Here is a 19,442-nt window from a genome sequence, read left to right as displayed (position 1 = left end):
AATCTACTCCATACTACCATTTAAAAAGGAGGCTATATGTAGTTTAACGTTAAGCAGCATTAATTTAACGGAAGGTAAGATCTAACAAGGGTGAACTATATTTTGACATTATGGAAGAGAGAAAAAGCAAAACAAGTAACAATAGAAAGATCCACAGTCTGGCTACCACTTAGCCAGCAAGTTAAATATTAAACCTTTGGGAAAAAAGTCTATCTAAAAAGTTAGTGGGGCAACCAAAACTGTCTCAAATCTTTGGGCGAGAACAACAATTTATGCTGATACAATAGTAGCTCATAATGTCAGCTGAAAGGAGGGAAAGTATGGCACAAACCAAAAGCATCACATATTGTGCAACTTACTTGAGGGAAAGGACCAGTGGGATTATTCTTGCTAAAATGATCATGCAATAGCTAGTCCAGCAGAAATAATAACTGAGTGGGTAATAGTCTCTTACGAGGACCCTAGTACATTACCTTATGCCTACTTTATACACCTTTTACAATTGTTTAGTTCTAATAAGACACCTGTCTCTTTAAATAAAATATTTTCCATACCACTTCTGGAGACCTTTTTGCTTGGTCTGTCTAGTCTAAGATTCTTTGAATGCTGTACTTCATCTTTTTTGGAATTCTTTTCCAGTGGATTTAGATGAATGCCCAGAACTGACCTTTACAAACTGCTATATAAACATTTGACTTTGAATGGATGCACTGAATGTGTAATGATGCTTTCTACAAATAGTTGCATGAGATGTTAATTACTGAGGTTCCCATATATTTGTTGCTTACTTATAAGCAGTTTCTTTTATGTCTTAATACTGATGTGTAAGTGTCAACTGACTTAACAGGACATCCTTGCAAGTAAGATCTTAGATCTCAAGAGTTTATTTTATCTTTTCAACAAAGATAAAACTGAATTGAACTGGCTGGCTGAACTAAGCCCTCTCTTTTCTCTGTGCTACGTGTATGTCGGTTTTTGAAGTATGCATTTATATGCATGTGCAGATAGTATACTGAATGTTTCAATACATTGCTGGAAGATGAGACCAGTAAATTGTGCAGAAAGTTTGTCGCTTACATGGTGAATTCAGTCTATTAATGTAAAATAGCAGCTAGCAGTTGAACCAAAAACCTCACATTTGCTGTTTGTTTTCTTTAGACACCTAGCTGTTGGGCAGAAGAGGGATCAGAAAAGAGATCACATCAGCGTTCAGCATCATGGGGGAGTGCTGATCAACTAAAAGAGGTAAATAGTTTTACATGAAGATGGTCCTTGTCAGGCCAAAATCTTAATGTATTTTTTAAAAAAGTAACACGCTACTATTTTGGAGCCTGAAAAGTCTCTAAAAGAAAAGGAGTACTTGTGGGAATATATTCTCTGTGTATATATAAAGTCTGCTGCAGTTTCCACGGTATGCATCCGATGAAGTGAGCTGTAGCTCACGAAAGCTCATGCTCAAATAAATTGGTTAGTCTCTAAGGTGCCACAAGTACTCCTTTTCTTTTTGCGAATACAGACTAACACAGCTGTTACTCTGAAACCTGAAAAGTCTCTGTGAGCACTAGGTTCGGCCCCTAGTTCAAGACAGAATTGTTATAGGGCTGCTTTATTTTGTGCCAGCTGAACCATCTCTCTCCAGCTCAACCTTTTGGCTCTGGAGGAGGAGCAGGAGTGGATGGTGTAGAGACAGATTTGCCACTTGGGAATTTTTCCTATTCAGTGAAAGTCGCAAGAGCGTAGTCTCCCAGAGAGTAGTTATCAATGGTTCACAGTCATGCTGGAAGGACATAATGAGTGGGGTCCTGCAGGGATCAGTTCTGGGTCTGGTTCTGTTCAATATCTTCATCAATGATTTAGATAATGGCATAGAGAGTACACTTATGAAGTTTGCGGACAATAGCAAGCTGGAAGAGGCTGCAAATGCTTTGGAGGATAGTATTAAAATTAAAAATGATGTGGACAAACTGCAGAAATGGTCTGAAATAAATAGGATGAAATTCAGTAAGGACAAATGCAAAGTACTCCAATTTGGAAGAAACAATCAGTTGCACCCATACGAAATGGAAAACGACTGCCTAAGAAGGGATCTGGGGGTCATAGTGAGCCACAAGCTAAATATGAGTCAACAGTGTAACATTGTTGCAAAAAAACCGAACATCATTCTGGGATATATTAGCAGGAGTGTTGTAAGCAAGACATGAGAAGTAATTCTTCGGCTCTACTCTGTGCTGATTAGGCTTCAGCTGCAGTATTATGTGCAGTTCTGGACGCCACATTTCAGTAAAGATGTGGACAAATTGGAGAAAGTCTAGAGAAGAGCAACAAAAATAATTAAAGATCTAGAAAACATCACCTATGAAGGAAGACTGAAAAAACTGGGTTTGTTTAGTCTGGAAAAGAGAAGACTGAGAGGGGACATAACAGTTTTTTAAAGTATATAAAAGGTTGTTACAAGGAGAAGGGAGAAATATTGTTTTCTCCTCTGAGGACAGGAGAAGAAGCAATGGGCTTAAATTGCAGCAAGGGAGGTCTCATACTGGGCCTCTGATACTAAGAGTTTGTTTCAGGGCCTCATCTTACTACAGCATCCATTGGTCCACACATGGATAATGGCACTCCTCATGCTTAGTATCGAGGGAATAAGGAGAGGTGTAGACTGACAGCCTCTCCAGTTCCTTCTTACTGCTGGAGTGAGAATCCTCTATGTCCAAAGCTTTCTTGTCTTCCTGTCTATAAGTACTTGTATACATAGTATTAGAGTTTACTGTTTTTATTACTTTAGGAGTTTTATAGTTAATGTACAGTAGTTTTCCTCACCTCATGGACCCTTCCCATTTTCTCTACCTTGGGAGAAGAACTATGTGCAGAATTCAGAGTTTAAGAACTGTGTCTCCTGCCTTTGCTCTTTCTCAGTCAGCAGTGACCGTCAGCAATGCCTTAACTGCCATGGGGAGGTTCACATCTCTTCCAAGTATAGCATTTGCTGCCCCTTTCCTCTCTCAACCTGAGAGAAACAATAGCTTCAATTGAGGGAGTACCTCTTGCAGAAGGCCATGAGACCCCAGTCAGATCCAGGCCAGGGGACCCCCCAATACAGCAGCTGCAGTCTGCAAGCAGCGCTCTTCTGACCACAAACTCTGGAGCAGAGGTCAAAGCTGTTAAGTCCAAGGAATGGTTGCCTTCATGAGAGTAAGAGGCAATCTCATAGGAACCAGAGCAAATTCCCTTTGAGGTTTGCTCCTAAAAGAAAGGATCCCTGCCTGACTCTGTCCCGGTTGTGTGAGTCCTTGTGTACAAGTCCTAAAGACTTGGGTCTGCCTAAACCTCCCACCCACAAGGGTAAGGAGTGAAATAGAGAGGATCTGTCAATACTGGCTCCAGCTCATGAGCCGGAGGATCAGCACCCACTGGCATCAACAGAGAGCTCCAAGTTGGACTCCTCTTCAACAGTACTTGACTCACTTTTGTAAGGATCTGTTGACCACCATGTCCATGGACGCACCAGATCAGTTCTGACTACTTGGGCACCCTGCACTCTGGGACCCACTGAAACTTATAACTTTCTGGAGGGTTTTTGCACCTTACCTTCAATCCCCTCTCTTTTTTCCGGATCTCATCCTCCTAAGGGACACCTTGATAGCAGGACAGAACCCCAGAGAAGGAGCTACTCCCCTACTCTGTCCATAAGTTGACACCTTCATCTGCTGGTACTGATGACACCCCTGATGGAGCCATAATCTCCCTCCTCTTTGGCTGAATCCAGCATCTCAGACAAGCCATCACCTCCACATACAGAGGCTAGCGGTTGGCCAGAACAGAGTCTCTAGGATGTCTCGGACCCATCCTCCAACAAGACACAATTATATGGGAAACCGATGGTACCCAATTCCTTGGGGTCCCCCCTTATATAGCTGGTCCAGCATACTGCCCCTGTTGCAGTCCATGGGATCCTTACTTCCCTAGGGACAGATCCCAGGCCACGAACAGCCTGATAAGATAAGTCACCCGCAGGTCTCTGGCTATATCGTCCTTTGCTGTCGGTTAGCTCATCTGCATCCCCTGCACAGGATATGGACCCATGCCATGAGAGCACAGGGAATCTCAGTAGTTTCCTTTTCAAGAAGTGCCTATACTGGACATTTGTAGGGCAGCAACCTCCATGTCTTCTGTGAGTGCTGATCCCTATGTGTATTCCATGCGTAGGTGACTGGTAAGCAGCATTCACAGGTGCAGGAGGGTGTTTAAGATGCAGGTGCTGTAGATGTCTGTAATTCTGCATCTGCAGAAGAGGCTTGGACTAAAGCATAATGCTTTGTGAAGGTATAGATGGAACTCTAGGTTACTTACCTGTAACTGGAGCTTCTTTGAGATATGTGGTCCCTATCTGAATTCCACTACCTGTCCTCCTTCTCCTCTGCTTCGGATCATTTCTGGATTCACAGTAGAGAAGGAACTGGAGATGTGGTCGGTCTGCACTACCCCTTACAACCTTGGTACTAAGCATGAGGAGCAACATGGTACAGGCGTGGACCAATGGATGTTACTTGCCAATTCTCTGATCTCAGGTGCATGGAGCAAATGCGTACCCACATGTAGAATACAGAAAGGGACCATGCATCTTGTAGAACCTCCAGTTACAGGTAACTAACCTCTATCAATAGCAGGTTATATTCCTCTTATGTGGACAAATCACTCGGGGGGAGGTGAGACATACCTGTTGACAATGGGTTTCACAGATATTTGCTGACAAAAGAGGAATGGTGAGATTGATTAATCTTGGGTTCCATTCCAGTTTCTGAAAGGGAGTGTGTTCTCCTGGTTACAGATGCTTCTGACCTTGTTTCCCTCCAAGCTTGCTCCCTTCTTCCCCTGTACCCAACACCCTGTGTCTGTCCTCTTTTTTCTTTTTGCCCCAGCTCCCTATCCAGTCTCCTTGCTCAGCTAGTCCTAGTTTCCTTGTCTGGGCTCCCTAAGCTCCTCAGACCGGTTCTGCTACTTTCCCCCCATCCCTAGTTTCTCCGGGCATAGTCAGTCTGTCAGTTTCCAGTTCCTCATCCAGTCTGTCTGACTCCTAGTTTGCTTCCCCCATTTTTTCCTCTCCTTGGCTTGAAGTTTCAGGGCCTTTGCCCAGCCAGTCCCATTCTCTGTCAAGATTTGGCTCTTGTCCCCCTCTGAATATGAGCCATGCACCTCCTTCTTCCATCCTTCTTGGGGGCCAGCAGCGGGGGCACAGAGCACAGAAGAGAGTCTCCTTTCTCTAAGTTCCTGTGCTCAGTGTTGCAGGAAATGTCTACTCCGCAATTAGACACCTGTGGCTGGCCCAGGCCAGCTGACGGGGGCTCACAGTGCTTGGGCTGCAGGGCTGTTTAACTGCTATGTAGATTTCCGGGCTTAGGCTGCAGCCTGAGTTCTGGGACACTCCTACCTTGCAGGGTCCTCGAGCCTGTGTTCCAGGCCGAGCCTGTGTTCCAGGCCAAGCCCAGAAATACACACTGCAATGAAACAGCCTGAGCCCCAGTCAGTTAGCATGGGCCAACCACGGGTTTTTAATTGCAGTAGATATACCCTCTGTGGCTTTTAGCTGCTGGGAGCAGCAGTTACAGGGAAAATCCTTCTCAGCGCCTACAGCACTAGGCTGGAGCACGCCCAGTACAGACAAAATCTTCAGAGAACTTGACTGTCAAATTCTGACAAGTCTCTACTGAGCATGAATAAACTGAGTTGTTTTTTTCCTAAAGTTCATAACTTGACTGAATTTGGGTAGTTGGACAAAAGGCATGTTTGGTTGGGCAAGAAACACATCTCTGACAGAGTTTCCTGCACCCCTTACTAAATTTCAAGTTCTTACTCCAAAGCACAGAGGTGTGTAAGAGCTTCTCAGTGAAACAGTTATAAGAATTTTTTTTAACATGGGCAAAATGAATTTTTCCCTAATTTCATTCTTTGAGACAGCTGTATCATTTTTGCTGCAACTTCGGTTAAAATAAAATAAGCCATTCGGGGGGAAGGGGGAGGGGAGAATATCAACTGAAATGGTTAGTTTGACAAAGTTATAAGTTCCTGAAAACAAGGATTGCAGCAATGGAGATAAGTGTGAACCCTGCTAGGCAACTGTATTTCTATTATGAGTAACATATGTAAAACTACCTTGTCTTTGGGTTTTTGAACTGTGTTCCCAACATGCTTGACCTCTTTGGCAGTCAACAAACAGTTGTCCATTCAAAGCATAGAAAATGTCAGGGTTTTCTTTTTTCCATTGCTTTTCATTCCAACAATGATTCCGCTAATGCATAGCACTTTTAGTTGGCAGGCATTGTGAACTAAGCAAATATTTGTAAGCATATTTTATAATTAGTTTTGTAGCGTATACAGTATATGCTGTCCTATTTTTAAATTTCATTAGTATAGTTAAAATAAAATACAGTTGCTGAAAAGAACTAACCAGGAAAAAATAATCATGATTGAATACTTGAAAGGTACACTGAAAGCTTTTAAAATAATACAATATGTACGCTCAAGGTTCCAAATAAATTGTCTCCTAAAAATGACAACTGATAACTAAATCAGATGGTTGAAAATCACTCTGCTCTTGAGTCGCCTGTTGTGGTCATCTGCCTGGGTTCCCAGAACTGTGAACCACTGTTACCGCCTCAGCAACTGAGAAATTTGCAGCTGCAAAGCTATGTGTTAGCTCCCTGAGACACTAGCTTGTCTGTCATGCTGGCAAAATCTTCAGCATTCTGCCAGTCCAAATCTTGCCCATCAGGTAACGATCAGTAAACTCCAGTTCCTGAGTTCCCCGGAGATACCTTTCTGCAGTGCTCAGTCCCTCTTTTGTAGCACCCATGAAACCTTATTGATTTTGATGCTCCTTCTAAGGGATAGTACACAGCAGTTTATTAATTTAACAGCGGTTGACAAACCCTCTACTTCAATCAAAGTACTGAGGTGATGTATGGTAAAAGTAAAACAAGCTTATTAACAAAAGGATATAAGTTTAAGTGATACCAAGTATAAGGAATAAGGATAGAAATGATTGCAAACAAGCAAAAGTAAAAATATGCTTCTAAAACTCAACAAACTGGATCTTTTATTCAGAGATGTTTGTCTGACCTCCACCATTCTTCCAGCATGGCTGGCCCGTTCTTTAGCCAGGACCCAACACATGGTTTCTTTGACTCTTCAGGTGAAGGATGGTTTAGGGGTTCATTCTCCTTTGTATAGTCCAATAAACCTTTCAAATGTGTTCTTCTGATAAAGTTTCGTTCTCTTGCTTGGTGTAGACAGCATGCTGGCTTCTCTCCTGTTTGTGGGTTTTGTTTTGTTTTTTTAAGAATGCAAATGGTCTTCCTCCAGACTCTGATATCCATTGTCTTTTGGACACACCTGGCTTTATTTACATTGGAGACGCACTCAAGCAGGCAGAACCACATTCTTCTGTCAACAAAAAAAAAAAAGCTGGTTTTCCTCCTTGGTCTGTTGATAGACCCCAAAACACAGTATCACCAAATAGCTCATAATTTTACATATAGCATTAATACATACACTTCACAATGACTTTAATCACCAGTGTGTCACCAGTTCGCATATACCTTACATGATACCTTTTTAGACACTGATTATGACAAGAGTGAGTTGGGATACATTGTGCTGGTCAGGGCAGCTGAAACTCACTACTAGATACCAGGGAGCCCCTTGCCTTCTGACATTGGGGTGCTCTAGGATCACACTTATCATGACACCTGAGCTAAATTTCTGGGTTTTTTCCCCTGTATTCCCACTTGAAGAGTATCACCATCCACTCAGTGCAGTGCCGTAGGTGAAGTTTTCTGTTCCGTTTTGGGTATAGTGAGGCAGTCATTTATTGCAAGACATCCCCAACCCTAAACTTGCATTTTGAATGCTTGAGGGCACTTTTTCTTTTCTCCTCCTGAAAGATTGATCTTTTGGATTCAAAAAGGATCCTTTTCTTTTCAGCCAATTCTCTATACCTTGTGATTATAATAATGAATACTGTTTAATCAGGAGTTAGTGATTGTTTTCAGTGTGGGGTTTTTGTTTTTGTTTTTTACTTGGGGATGTTTGGTTAAAAAAAAAATTGTGACTAGACCATGGGGGTTTCTGGTATGTTTGTTGAACATAATTTTTCTTCATTTTGTTTTAACACTGTACCGAATTGAGGAATCTTTGCCTAATTTAATTTCCTTAATTTATCTCAAGACCCTAACAAAAATGTTGTGACATTGGGGTGAGGTCCTTGGTAGGGTATACTTGGTTTTAATTCATTTTCTGTGAAAATGAGCAAATACACACTTCCTTTGACGAGGGCAAAATTTCTAAAGTGGCCAAATAATATTGGAATTATGAAAAATATCCCATATGTTAATAGTGATAGTACTTTCGGCTTATATCAAAGCAATCAGTGAAATCTGATGATATTTAAACTCTCCAAATAGTGGTGGGCCCAAGATTTTTGTACTGGAACAATTATGAAAAAATAATGCAATCTGTAAGCTTCTCTGTAGCAAAAAATGACCTCTTCCCTTTATTCAGTTTTTCTCCCCCCTCAGTTATCTTCTCTCCCTGTTATCTCTCATTGGAAACTTCCCCTGCAAGCCATGTACATACTAACTTGAACCACTAGCAGTCATGGTAATCATCACTATCTAATGTATCCTGTTGCTATGGAAATGCAAGATATGAGGTTTTTACATACGACTTTCCCTCCATTTTTTCTTTAATTTTAATTTTTATCTGTGAGAGTGAAACAAACTGAAACTCATTCAAGTCTCTGACATTGAATTTTTTAACTGCAGCTATTATCATCTCTGAAAATTATTCATTAGCAGCTTCTGTTGAAGTAATGCAAAAGATCCATCAAGAAATAGCTGCCTAAATAAAAAAATCTGCGCCCATAGTTTCCAGCACCTTATTTTATTTTCAATTTATGGAGGGTTATGCCATGTAGAAAATGTAGGATTTAACAAGACTTAATTCAGGGGCCTAATTCTTATTTATTTGAAAGCTCATCCACACTGCTCAGTTAGGCACTGCTTTGAGTGCTGGTCCCTGTATATATTCCACTGTGGGTATGCATATGCCCGAGATTGGAGAATTGTAGCTGGTAGTGTCTGTTGGTCCATGCCTGCACCCTTGCTGTGGCCCAGGGTATGGGGGCTGGTACAGACTGATGCCTTTCCAGTTCCTTCTTACTACTGCATGACCTGAGTTGGAATCTCTGTCTGGAACTCTGAGCCTCTTCAACCTGTACCTTGGGGACCACCACAACCTATTTTCAACCCCTCACATTGGCCTTACTGACTGCCCTGAGACCTGTATGCGGGGCATCCAGATTCCATGTGATCCAACGCAGAGTGTTACAACTCTTCTATTCCATGAGCCAACTGGAGCCTCCAGAGCCTATGAAGGAGGAGAAAGATGAACCTGTTCTTCCGGTACCGAGTATTTCATCTTCTTGCCCATCGTGTTGGTTGCTACAGCCTCAGTCAGGTCCAGCAGCTGTTTTGAAGAGTAGCAGAAGGGCTCGAAATCCTCTTAAAGAAGGTACAGGATTCACAACACAAGCTCCTAGACACATCCTGTAGCCTATCAGTATCTGACTGAATAGCACACCCAGACAATAAGCCCATGCTGGAACTGGCAAGAACTGCACATGCCAGCTACCTGTATCCCTACCCCCAAGAGGGCAGAAAAGTAGTACTTTTTCCTGACTACGGGAACAGAATTCTTGTTCTCCCACCCCGCCCTGTACTGCCGAGTAGTTTAAGCAGCAGTAGAAAGGTCCAGACAATACCATCCAAGGGTCGCCCTGTGGATAAGGAGGCTAAGCATTTAGATTTGATGGGAAGAAACATGTTTACTTCCAGCAGCCTCCAAGTTAAAATTTCCAACTATCAGGTCCTCCTGGAAAAATTATGATATTTGGAATTATTCTAAGATTTTGGACTTTAAAGACAAATTACCCTGAGACGATAGGGCTCAATTTCAAGCCCTTATTGATGAGGGCAGATAAGTGGCAGGAATCTCATCTCAAGCTGCAGTTGATGCTGCCAATACTGCTTCAAGATCCATGGCAATTGGTATAGCAATCGTGGCCAAACTGGCTCATGAGCTGCATGTTGCTCCTTTACAGTCAAAGTGCAGCTTATGGAACCCCCATTCTCCACCTACCAGACTGGGAGCTCGGGGCTTCTGCCCTGTAGGGAGCGGGGCTTCTGCCCTGTAGGGGGGTATCCGGGCAGAAGCCCCATGCCCTGGCAGGCACCACCCTACGGAACAGGTTGTGCATGTCTTACGGCTCTTGAACTTCTGAAGATAATAGTATTCAGCTTGGAAGGTCAGTAAGTTTGGCCACTCCTGTGCTATAGTGATGCACTAGGAATCTTGGCTACACTCTTTCAGGTCCAGGTTCAGGTCCAGAACACCATGCAAGACTAGCCCTTTGAGGTCAGACTCGTCAACCAGAAGACGTGTCCTTGCATTCACTAAAATATTCCAGGGCCACCCTCCACTCCCTGGGTATGTATACACCAGTCCTGAAGAGGAAGAACCATAAACAATCTTACAAGCTAAGGACTTCACTACAGCCCTTTCGCTACCAGCACTTTTACAAGCCACCTCACAAACAGCAGAAGGTACAAAAATCAAGGTACGCTGACCCATCCATCTCTGCTGCAGCTACCCAGCCTCACCCCCAAACCAAAAGATACTTTTGATGGGACATTCAAGGCGCAAACCAATGTTGAAGTCATTTCTGCCTGGCTCAGAGAAGTGGGAGCCCTAATGGTAGATTCTTCTTAAATAATATTTCATAAAGACAAGGGTCACTATGACTGGGTCCGAAGTTCACACCTAAAGTAGTTTTGAAATGTCATGTAAACTAGACTATCCACTTAGCTGTCTTCTTCTCAAAGCTGCATGCCTCAGAGAGAGGAGACTTAATTCCTTTGGCATGAGATGAGCTTTGCCTCTTCTGCTGTTTGTTGGTAAACAGATCAGAAAGTCACCTAGGCTGTTTGTTGCCATAGCAAAATGAGCCTGAGTGCGAAGTATTTCCTCCTAGAGGATTTCCAAGTGGATCTGTGGCTGTATTCTACTTTATCAACTGGCACGCCTTTCTTTCCCACAGGGGATACGGGCTCACTGTAAAAACAAAAAGCACGGGCAACTTCAAGCATCACTTCAAGGAGTACCTCTGCTTAATATTTGCAAGGTGCAGTAATGTGGAGTTTCATCCACACGTTCATGAAACACTATGCTTTGGTCCAAGCCTCATCTGCCTCTGCTTCCTTTGGAACAGCATTTCTGCAAGAGCCATACCACTTGCCATCCTCACACTCTCCTCCTCTGGGTACCGCTTGCCAGACATCCACAGTGGAATATGCAAAGGAATCAGCACTCAAAGGAAAAATAAGGGGGAAGATACTTATCCTTTATAACTGGATTTTCTTTGAGATGTGTGGTCTCTCTCTGTATTCTGCTGCTCTCCCTTCTTCCCATTTGCTTTAGAGCCTCTCTGATTTTCAGTAAGCAGGGGAATTGGAGAAGCATCAGTCCGCACTTCCCATTATACCCTCAGCACAGAGCACAAGGAGAGCAAGGCTGCAAATGCAGGCCAACAGACATTACTTGCTAGCATTCTCCCATCTCACGCGCATGAAATGCATATATACCCCACTGTGGAATACAGATAAGAACCACACATCGAAGAACTATTGTTATGAAGGGTATGTGGCTTCCCTTTACTCCCACTTTAAGACCCCTTTTACACTGACAGAACAGTAAGAGCCCCATGTACTTTTTGTATACTATCTTGTACCAAAGTAGAAGTGGTGAGTAGTGATCAAAGCCAATTTAAAGAATTGGCTTCAGAAATTCTTCTTTTATTATAATCCAGTTTAGGGTCTCCTGATGCTTATCCCTCTACCATAGCATAATTTGTTTCATAATGCCTAATGATATATCTTAACGAGAGAGAGAGAGCTCTCCTTTTATTAGTACACCTCTACCCTGATATAATGCTGTCCTCGGGAACCAAAAAATTTAGTGTTATAGATGAAACCGTATTATATCGAACTTGCTTTGATCCACGGGAGTGCGCAGCCCGGCCCCCCCAGAGCACTGCTTTACTGCGTTATATCCGAATTTGTGTTATATCGGGGTAGAGGTGTATAAATCAACGGAATAGTAGTATGTTACTATGCTGTGGTGTCCAGCTTGATTTCAGAGGTGAGATTCAATAAGCAAAAAAATGACATTGGTGAACATTCGAACAAGGATCATCATGACAAATATTGCAGTTATTTGTGAGGTAGCAGATAGCGTGATTCTAACTATTTTGTAAATGTAACAATATTAAAATATTGTGAGATAGGATCAACTTCTTAATAATTGAAGTCTGATGATCCCATAATATTTATATTTGGCAGTGTGGATGGAAGGTATAATACTAGCCACTTCTAATTGTAAAGATATTGATTGTGCAAAAAAGGAAACCCACAGCTTCTGTGGTAGCAACAAATTGATTTTGTAATTTCAGGAAATTAGGGAATCTAGGAAGAATAGATTGTCAATGTAGTAACATATTTGGTCTGTTTCAAGACATTTGGCCATCATAATTTGAATGCTTAACAGAAAAATTCAGCTGAGTTTGTCATAATATTATTTTCTGTGTCCTGAAAGAGCTGATACCTGTCTGTCTGGTACTGTTCATTTAATTGTTCATGTGGCTTTTTTCCTTTGATTTGAATTTTCTCTGACATGTTTGAAAAACGTTGGACAGAAAACAAGTAATAAAGTAAAACAGTGTCAGTGGAAAGGTGGAATGACTATTAGCTTGAAAAGAAAAGTTTGAAAATTTCCTTAATGATTGGACACTTTCTGGGATTTGAAAGAGGCCCAGTATTTAGAGATCTTGACACCACAGTAGATACAGCCTTGGGATACACAATTCAGATCATAAATAAAAATAACTTACTGCTCTTCTAAGAGTGTCCCTGTAGGTGCTCCACTTTAGGTGTCTTGGCGCCTTGCACTTGTAATCGGAGACTTGTAGTAGCAGTGCCTGGTTGGGCTGCCCATGTGCTGTAGCCATCTTGCGCCGCTCTGAGTGGTTACATTGTGGCGCGCAGCCAACCATCCCCCAGTTCCTTCTCTACTGCCTTTGGCTTGAGTAAGAGCGACAGCAGCACTCTCTCTTATCTCAGATAAGCTTGATAGTTCATAGGTGTTCCTGATAGTGTTAGCTTAGTTATAGTTAGCTACCCTATTCCCTTGTCCTTCACATTTTATATCTTACTTTTATTTTTTCTTCTTTAAAAAAAATTATATATCTTTCTCTTTCCCCACACACTGATTCCAGAACCACTCGGAGACCATCTGTCACTATACTACCCAGTCTGGAACACCATCACAACAGACAAATGGGTTCTAGAGATTATCCAGAAGGGCTATTACATCCTCTTTATTTCCTGTTGTAACAGGTGCTCATTGGAGTAGTCCCTAAAGAGGGGGAGTGAGTAGGTGGGAAAGAAATAAACCACCTTGTGCAATTAAGTGCCGTGGAACCCATCCCATCTCAACACAGGGGGAGAGGTTTTTATTTCCATTACTTCCTTATTCAGAAAAAGAACTGCAGATGGAGACCCATCCTGGATTTACAAAAACTCAACAAATTAGTGACAACACAACATTTCAGAATGGTGACTCTATCCACAATAATTCCAGCATTAGAGAAGGGGGATTGGCTCTCGGCCCGCGGACTTCCAGGAAGCTTATTTTCATATTACTATTCACCCGTCACACAGAAGATTCCTGAGATTCACCCTAAGGCATCAGCATATCCAATACAGAGTACTACCCTTCGGCCTGTGCATTGCCCCAAGAGTTTTTTTTCCAAGGTTCTCACTGTGGTTGCAGCTCACCTCTGCAGACAAGGAGTGATGATATTTCCATACATAGACGACTGCCTGATAAGGGCATCAATGCAGCAAGGAGCAATAAATGCCATGCAGTCCACAATAACCCTGTTCACGGACCTTGGGTTGCAAATAAATGCACCGAAGTGCCCACTGGTTCCTGTTCAACTGCTGGAATTCATAGGACTGTCTCACAGCAACAGCAATGTTACCCCAACAATGCTTCCTCACTCTAGTCAACCTAATTTTAGTGGTGATGTACAGCCCACAAGCATCTGCCAGAACATGTTTACAACTCTTGGGACACATGTTGGAGACAACGTTTGTTATAAAAGATGAGACTCCACATGAGATTCTTACAGGCCTGGCTTCGAACAGTTTATCTCTCTCTCTCTCTCTCAACAGACGCCTCACAATGCCTTGCAGGGTAAAACTCACTAACCTAGTGCACACAACCACAGAACGTCTGCTCAGGCATCCCTTTCCAACAAAAAGTTCCAGTCATGATGGATGCCTCCCTTGTTGGTTGGGCACATCTATGCAACAATATGATCCAAGGCCACTAGTCCCCAGCAGAGTCCGACCTACAGATAAACTTATTGGAACTAAGGGCAGTCCGAAATGCACGTGAGCACTTTAATCAAGAACAATGCCATCGACATCCTTACAGACAATATAGCTTGCATGTTCCATATAAATCGCCAAGGGGGAGCACGATCATACTCCCTATGTACAGAGTCAATACTCCTCTGGAATTGGTGCATCACCAACCACATAGAGAAATCGGCTTTCTATCTGCTGGGATGTCAGAATACAAGAGCAGATCAGCTAAGCGTGGGTTTGTGGAAAAATCCCTGAGTGGGAGATGGATCCCAGAATTCTCAAAGCCGTATTCAAACTATGGGGGTTCCCCACCATAGATCTCTTTTGCAACAGGTCAGAACTCCCAGGTGTCCACAATATTGCTCCCAGGCCAGATTGGGAAATCACTCCCTAGGCGACGCTCTCCTCATAAAATGGGAGGCGCCACTGATGTATGCATTTCCTCTGATGCCATTCCTGAGCCGAGACATTCACAAGATCAGGCAGGACAAATCCAGGGTCATTCTCATTGCACCCACATGGCCCAGACAAAATGTTGTTCCCATACCTGTGACAGATGGCAGTGAAACCACCTCAAACCCTTTCCTTAGTGCCTCACCTTCTGTCACAGAATGCGAGTCCATCACCCCAACCTCACAGAACTCCACCTCAAGGCCTGGTTACCCCATGACTGATGGGGATCAAGAAGGACTGTTCTGAGGAAGTGAAAGACATATGGATAAGGATCTGGTTAAAGGGAGACTACAGTGGGTCATACTGAAAGGTGAACTGTCAGGCTGGAGGGAGATTACTAGAGGAGTTTCTCAGGGATTGATCTTGGGACCAATCTTATTTATTTAACATTTTTATTACTAACCGTGGCACAAAGCATGTGTTAATAAAGTCACGGATGACACAAAGTTGGAAGGTATTGACAGTACAGAGGAGGACTGGAATATTCTACAAGATCTGGATGATCTTGTAAACTGGAGTCATAGAAATGGGACAAAATTTAGCAGTGCGAAGTTCAAGGTCATGCATTTTGGGGACTAACAACAATAATTTTTGCTATAAGATGGGGATTTAACAGTTGGAAGTAACAGAGGAGGAGAAAGACCTGGGTGTAATAGTGTATTACAGGATGACTCTGAGCGATCAATGTGATGTGGCTGTGAAAAAGACTAATGTAGTCCTAGGCTGCATCATGTGAGGTATTTCCAGTAGAGACAGGGAAGTGTTAGAACCATTATACAAGGCACTGATGAGACCTCATCTGAAATGCTGTGTGAAGTTCTGGTGTCTTGTTTAAGAAAGATGAATTCAAACTGGAACAGGTGCAGAGAAGGGCTATTAGGGTGATCTGAGGAATGGAAAACCTACCTTATGAGAGGAGACTCAAAGAGCTTGGCTTGTTTAGCCTAACCAAAAGTAGGCTGAGGAGAGATACAGTTGCTCTCTATAAATATATCAGAGGGATAAATACCAGGGAGGGAGAGGAGTTATTTAAATTAAGCGCCAGTGTGTACATAAGAACAAATGGCTATAAACTGGCCATCAACAAGCTTAGGTTTAAAAATAGGCAAAGGTTTCTAACCATCAGAGGAGTGAAGTTCTGGAACAGCCTTTCTAAGGGAGCAGTGGGGGCAAAAAACCTAACTGGCTTTAAGACTGAGCTTGATAAGTTTATGGAAGAGATGGTATGATGGGGCTGCCTACAATGCATGTGGCCCATTGGCAACTACCAGTAGCAAAAATCCCCAACGACTGGAGAAGGCACACTGGATGGGGAGGGCTCTGAGTTACTACAAAGAATTCTTTCCCAGGTATCTGCCTGTTGGGTCATGCTCATGGCCTAACTGATCAGCATGTTTGGGGATGGGAAGGAATTTTCCCCAGAGTCAGATTGACAGAGACCCCAGGAGGTATTTTTTCTTCCTCTGCAGCATGGGTCACTTACAAGTTTAAACTAGTGTAAATGGTGAATCCTCTAACTTAAATTCTTTAAACCATGATTTGAAGACTTCAGTAATTCAGCCAGAGGTTAGGGTTCTATTACACAAGTGGGTAGGTATCAGAGGGGTAGCCATGTTAGTCTGTATCCACAAAAACAATGAGGTGTCCGGTGGCATCTTGAAGACTAACAGATTTATTGGGCTAAGTGTTTGTTTGTGGGTAAAAAACCCACTTCTTCAGATGCATGGAGTGAAAATTACAAATGCAGGCATAAATATACTGACACTTGAAAAGAAGAGAATTACCTTACAAGTGGAGAACCGGTGTTGTCAGGGCCAATTCAATCAGGGTAGATGTGGTCCACCCCCAATAACTGAGGAGGAGGTGTCAATACCAAGAGAGGGAAACTTGCTTTTGTGTGAGCCAGCCACTCCCAGCCCCTATTCAAGCCCAAATTAACGGAGTTAAATTTGCAAATGAATTGTAGCTCTGCAGTTTCTCTTTGAAGTCTGTTTTTGAAGATTTTCTTGTTGAAGTGTGGCTACTTTTAAATCTGTTATAGAATGTCCAGGGCAATTGAAGTGTTCTCCTACTGGCTTTTGTATGTTACCATTCCTGTTGTCTGATTTGTGTCATTTATTCTTTTATGTAGAGACTGTCCGGTTTGGCCAATGTACATGGTAGAGGGGCATTGCTGGCACATGATGGCATGTATCACTTTAGTAGATGTGCAAGTGAATGAGCCACTGATGGTGTGGCTGATGTGGTTGGGTGTTCTGATGGTGTCGCTAGAGTAGATATGGGGACAGAGTAGGCAACGGGGTTTGTTACAGGGATTGGTTCCTGGGTTAGTGTTTCTGCGGTGTGGTGTGTAGTTGCTGGTGAGTATTTGCTTCAGGTTGGGGGACTGTCTGTAAGCGAAGACTGGCCTGTCTCCCAGTGAGGGTGAGGGATCGTTTTCCAGGATAGGTTATAGATTGTTGATGATGTGCTGGAGAGGTTTTAGCTGGGGGCTGTATATGATGGCCAGTGTGTTCCGTTGTTTTCCTTGTTGGGCCAGTCCTATAGTAGGAGACTTCTGGGTACCCATCTTGCTCTGTCAGTCTGTTTCCTCACTTTCCCAGGTGGGTATTGTAGTTTTAAGTGGGTAAGTGAGGTTCTGTGGCCTACAATGTGCAGGAGGTCAGACTAGATGATCATGATGGTCCTTTCTGACCTTAAAGTCTTAATGTAGTCTCTGTATGCTCCCTTTTTCCTGTGATTTGTGCAGTAATCTCTCCGTTTTGTATAGCGTTAGTAAATGCTATAAATAGAATTTTCTTCAAAAAGTCATATTTAAGGGAATATCCCCCAAAACACCACCTTGTGGGATGTTACCCAAGAAGGAATCTGTATAGCGCAATAGGAACTGCTCTGCCTTACTTCAGCTATGCAGACAAGAGAGTGTGTGAATTTAGCATATTGAAACCATTTTCTCATCTCATGGACCCAGGGAGATTGAAAACCAAGAATGCAAAATGATATTTCCCTTACAATGGAAAATAAGTCTTACCACACAAACATGAAGTCTTTAAAGATTAGATGTATTTGAAAGATCTGCTGTATTCAGTCAGAAGTTATTGGGCTGGATGTAGGGATCCTTGGGTAAAATTCTGTAACGTGTGTTAGGCACCAGGTCAGAGTAAATGACCAATAATGGTCATGGTCCCTTTTCACCTTAAAATGTGTGAATCTTTGAATAGGCATCACTGTGTAGGTTTTTTTGTTTGGCAAAGTGCTGATGACTTAAAAAAAACAAAGAGAATTAGTCTCCCTGGGGCAGTCTTAAAACAACAGTTATATCTGTAGGCTAAAGGTGTGTTAGATAGCTTTTCTGAAGTGAAGCTATGCATGTTAGTTGTCAGATTTTGAAGACTTTTTGTCAGTAATGATGGGAAATATCAATGATAAATATGGTTCTGTTTAGGACTAAGGAAATATATAAAGTCTGTAAATTATTTTCTCTGATGCCAAACCAGTTGAGAAGCAACAAAATCTGACAAGAGGCTAGAGTCCGGAGGAATGATTGTTGTTTGCATCTATTATTAGAGAGGGCTTATTTTGCACCTGAGAAAATTCAGCATTTAAATTGAGTTTGCCTTCATATTCAGATTGTTGGTTAGGCGAGTATTTTTGGAAAAGAATGTAATGAATAGGCCAGATTAACGCCTGTGCTGCAAGAAGCCACAGACATGTTCCTTTATAAAATGCTCTAGAAAATATTTGATTCTTTCTTTTGTCCACGATACTGCTTGATACAAGTAAAGGTATAAACAGTTACCTGGGTCACATCTCCTCATCTTACCTTGATTTTATGTCTTTCCAGCAGATTGCCAAATTGAGGCAGCAACTCCAACGCAGCAAACAGAGTAGTCGTCACAGTAAAGAAAAAGAACGTCAGTCACCGCTCCATGGCAACCACATAGCAATCAGTCAGACTCAGGTAAGCAGTTCACTGCTAGTATCAGCAACCTTTTTGTTTTTTTAATTAACAGAATTAAGTGAATAGCCTTCTGTTTCTTTCCACTTCTCCTTTGATTCCCTTCCTGTGTTTAAAGTCATGTTGAAATGCTTAACACAAATTGATGTCATGGGCGCTACTTGGGATTTTATCCTAAAGTCACAATCAGATAATACAAAAGAGAACTGTGCCAAGAAAGCAACTTATGCCTCCTGTAAATGTTGAAGGATACCCTTTAAAAACTCTTCTCAAAAATACCCGTGCAGTCAGACATAGCATCAGCAAAAGGCTTCAGTGGTTGAGCTGGGACTACTTGTTATCTCCTTATGTCTATGTCTACCACTGCCAGTTGACATCCTGGGAACACTGGCTGTCTCTCACCTTCAAGGAATGCCACTGCCACCAGTGCAGCAGGTGGATTCTGGGAGGGCAAGCTGGTCTTACCTACCTTTGTCTTTCGCTTCATTGGA

General features: G+C 42.5%; 1 protein-coding gene across 5 annotated transcripts in view; it reads left to right on the top strand.

The window, feature by feature from the left end:
- Positions 1-19,442, top strand: part of GLCCI1 (glucocorticoid induced 1) — a 102,998-nt gene that overhangs the window by 50,237 nt on the left and 33,319 nt on the right. For 3 of the 5 annotated variants that reach the window (XM_073333857.1, XM_073333855.1, XM_073333858.1), the window contains exons 3-4: positions 1,159-1,245; positions 18,838-18,954. In XM_073333857.1, the coding sequence (XP_073189958.1) occupies positions 1,159-1,245; positions 18,838-18,954 (204 nt within the window). The remainder of the gene's footprint in view (positions 1-1,158; positions 1,246-18,837; positions 18,955-19,442) is intronic. The other 2 variants (XM_073333856.1, XM_073333859.1) reach the window with 1 other exon arrangement.

This window comes from Lepidochelys kempii, chromosome 2 (genome assembly GCF_965140265.1).
Source record: "Lepidochelys kempii isolate rLepKem1 chromosome 2, rLepKem1.hap2, whole genome shotgun sequence".
NCBI classification, from domain to species: Eukaryota; Metazoa; Chordata; order Testudines; family Cheloniidae; genus Lepidochelys; species Lepidochelys kempii.
Note: the sequence above shows the minus strand (reverse complement) of the source record. Positions and strands in the feature narration are given on the sequence as shown.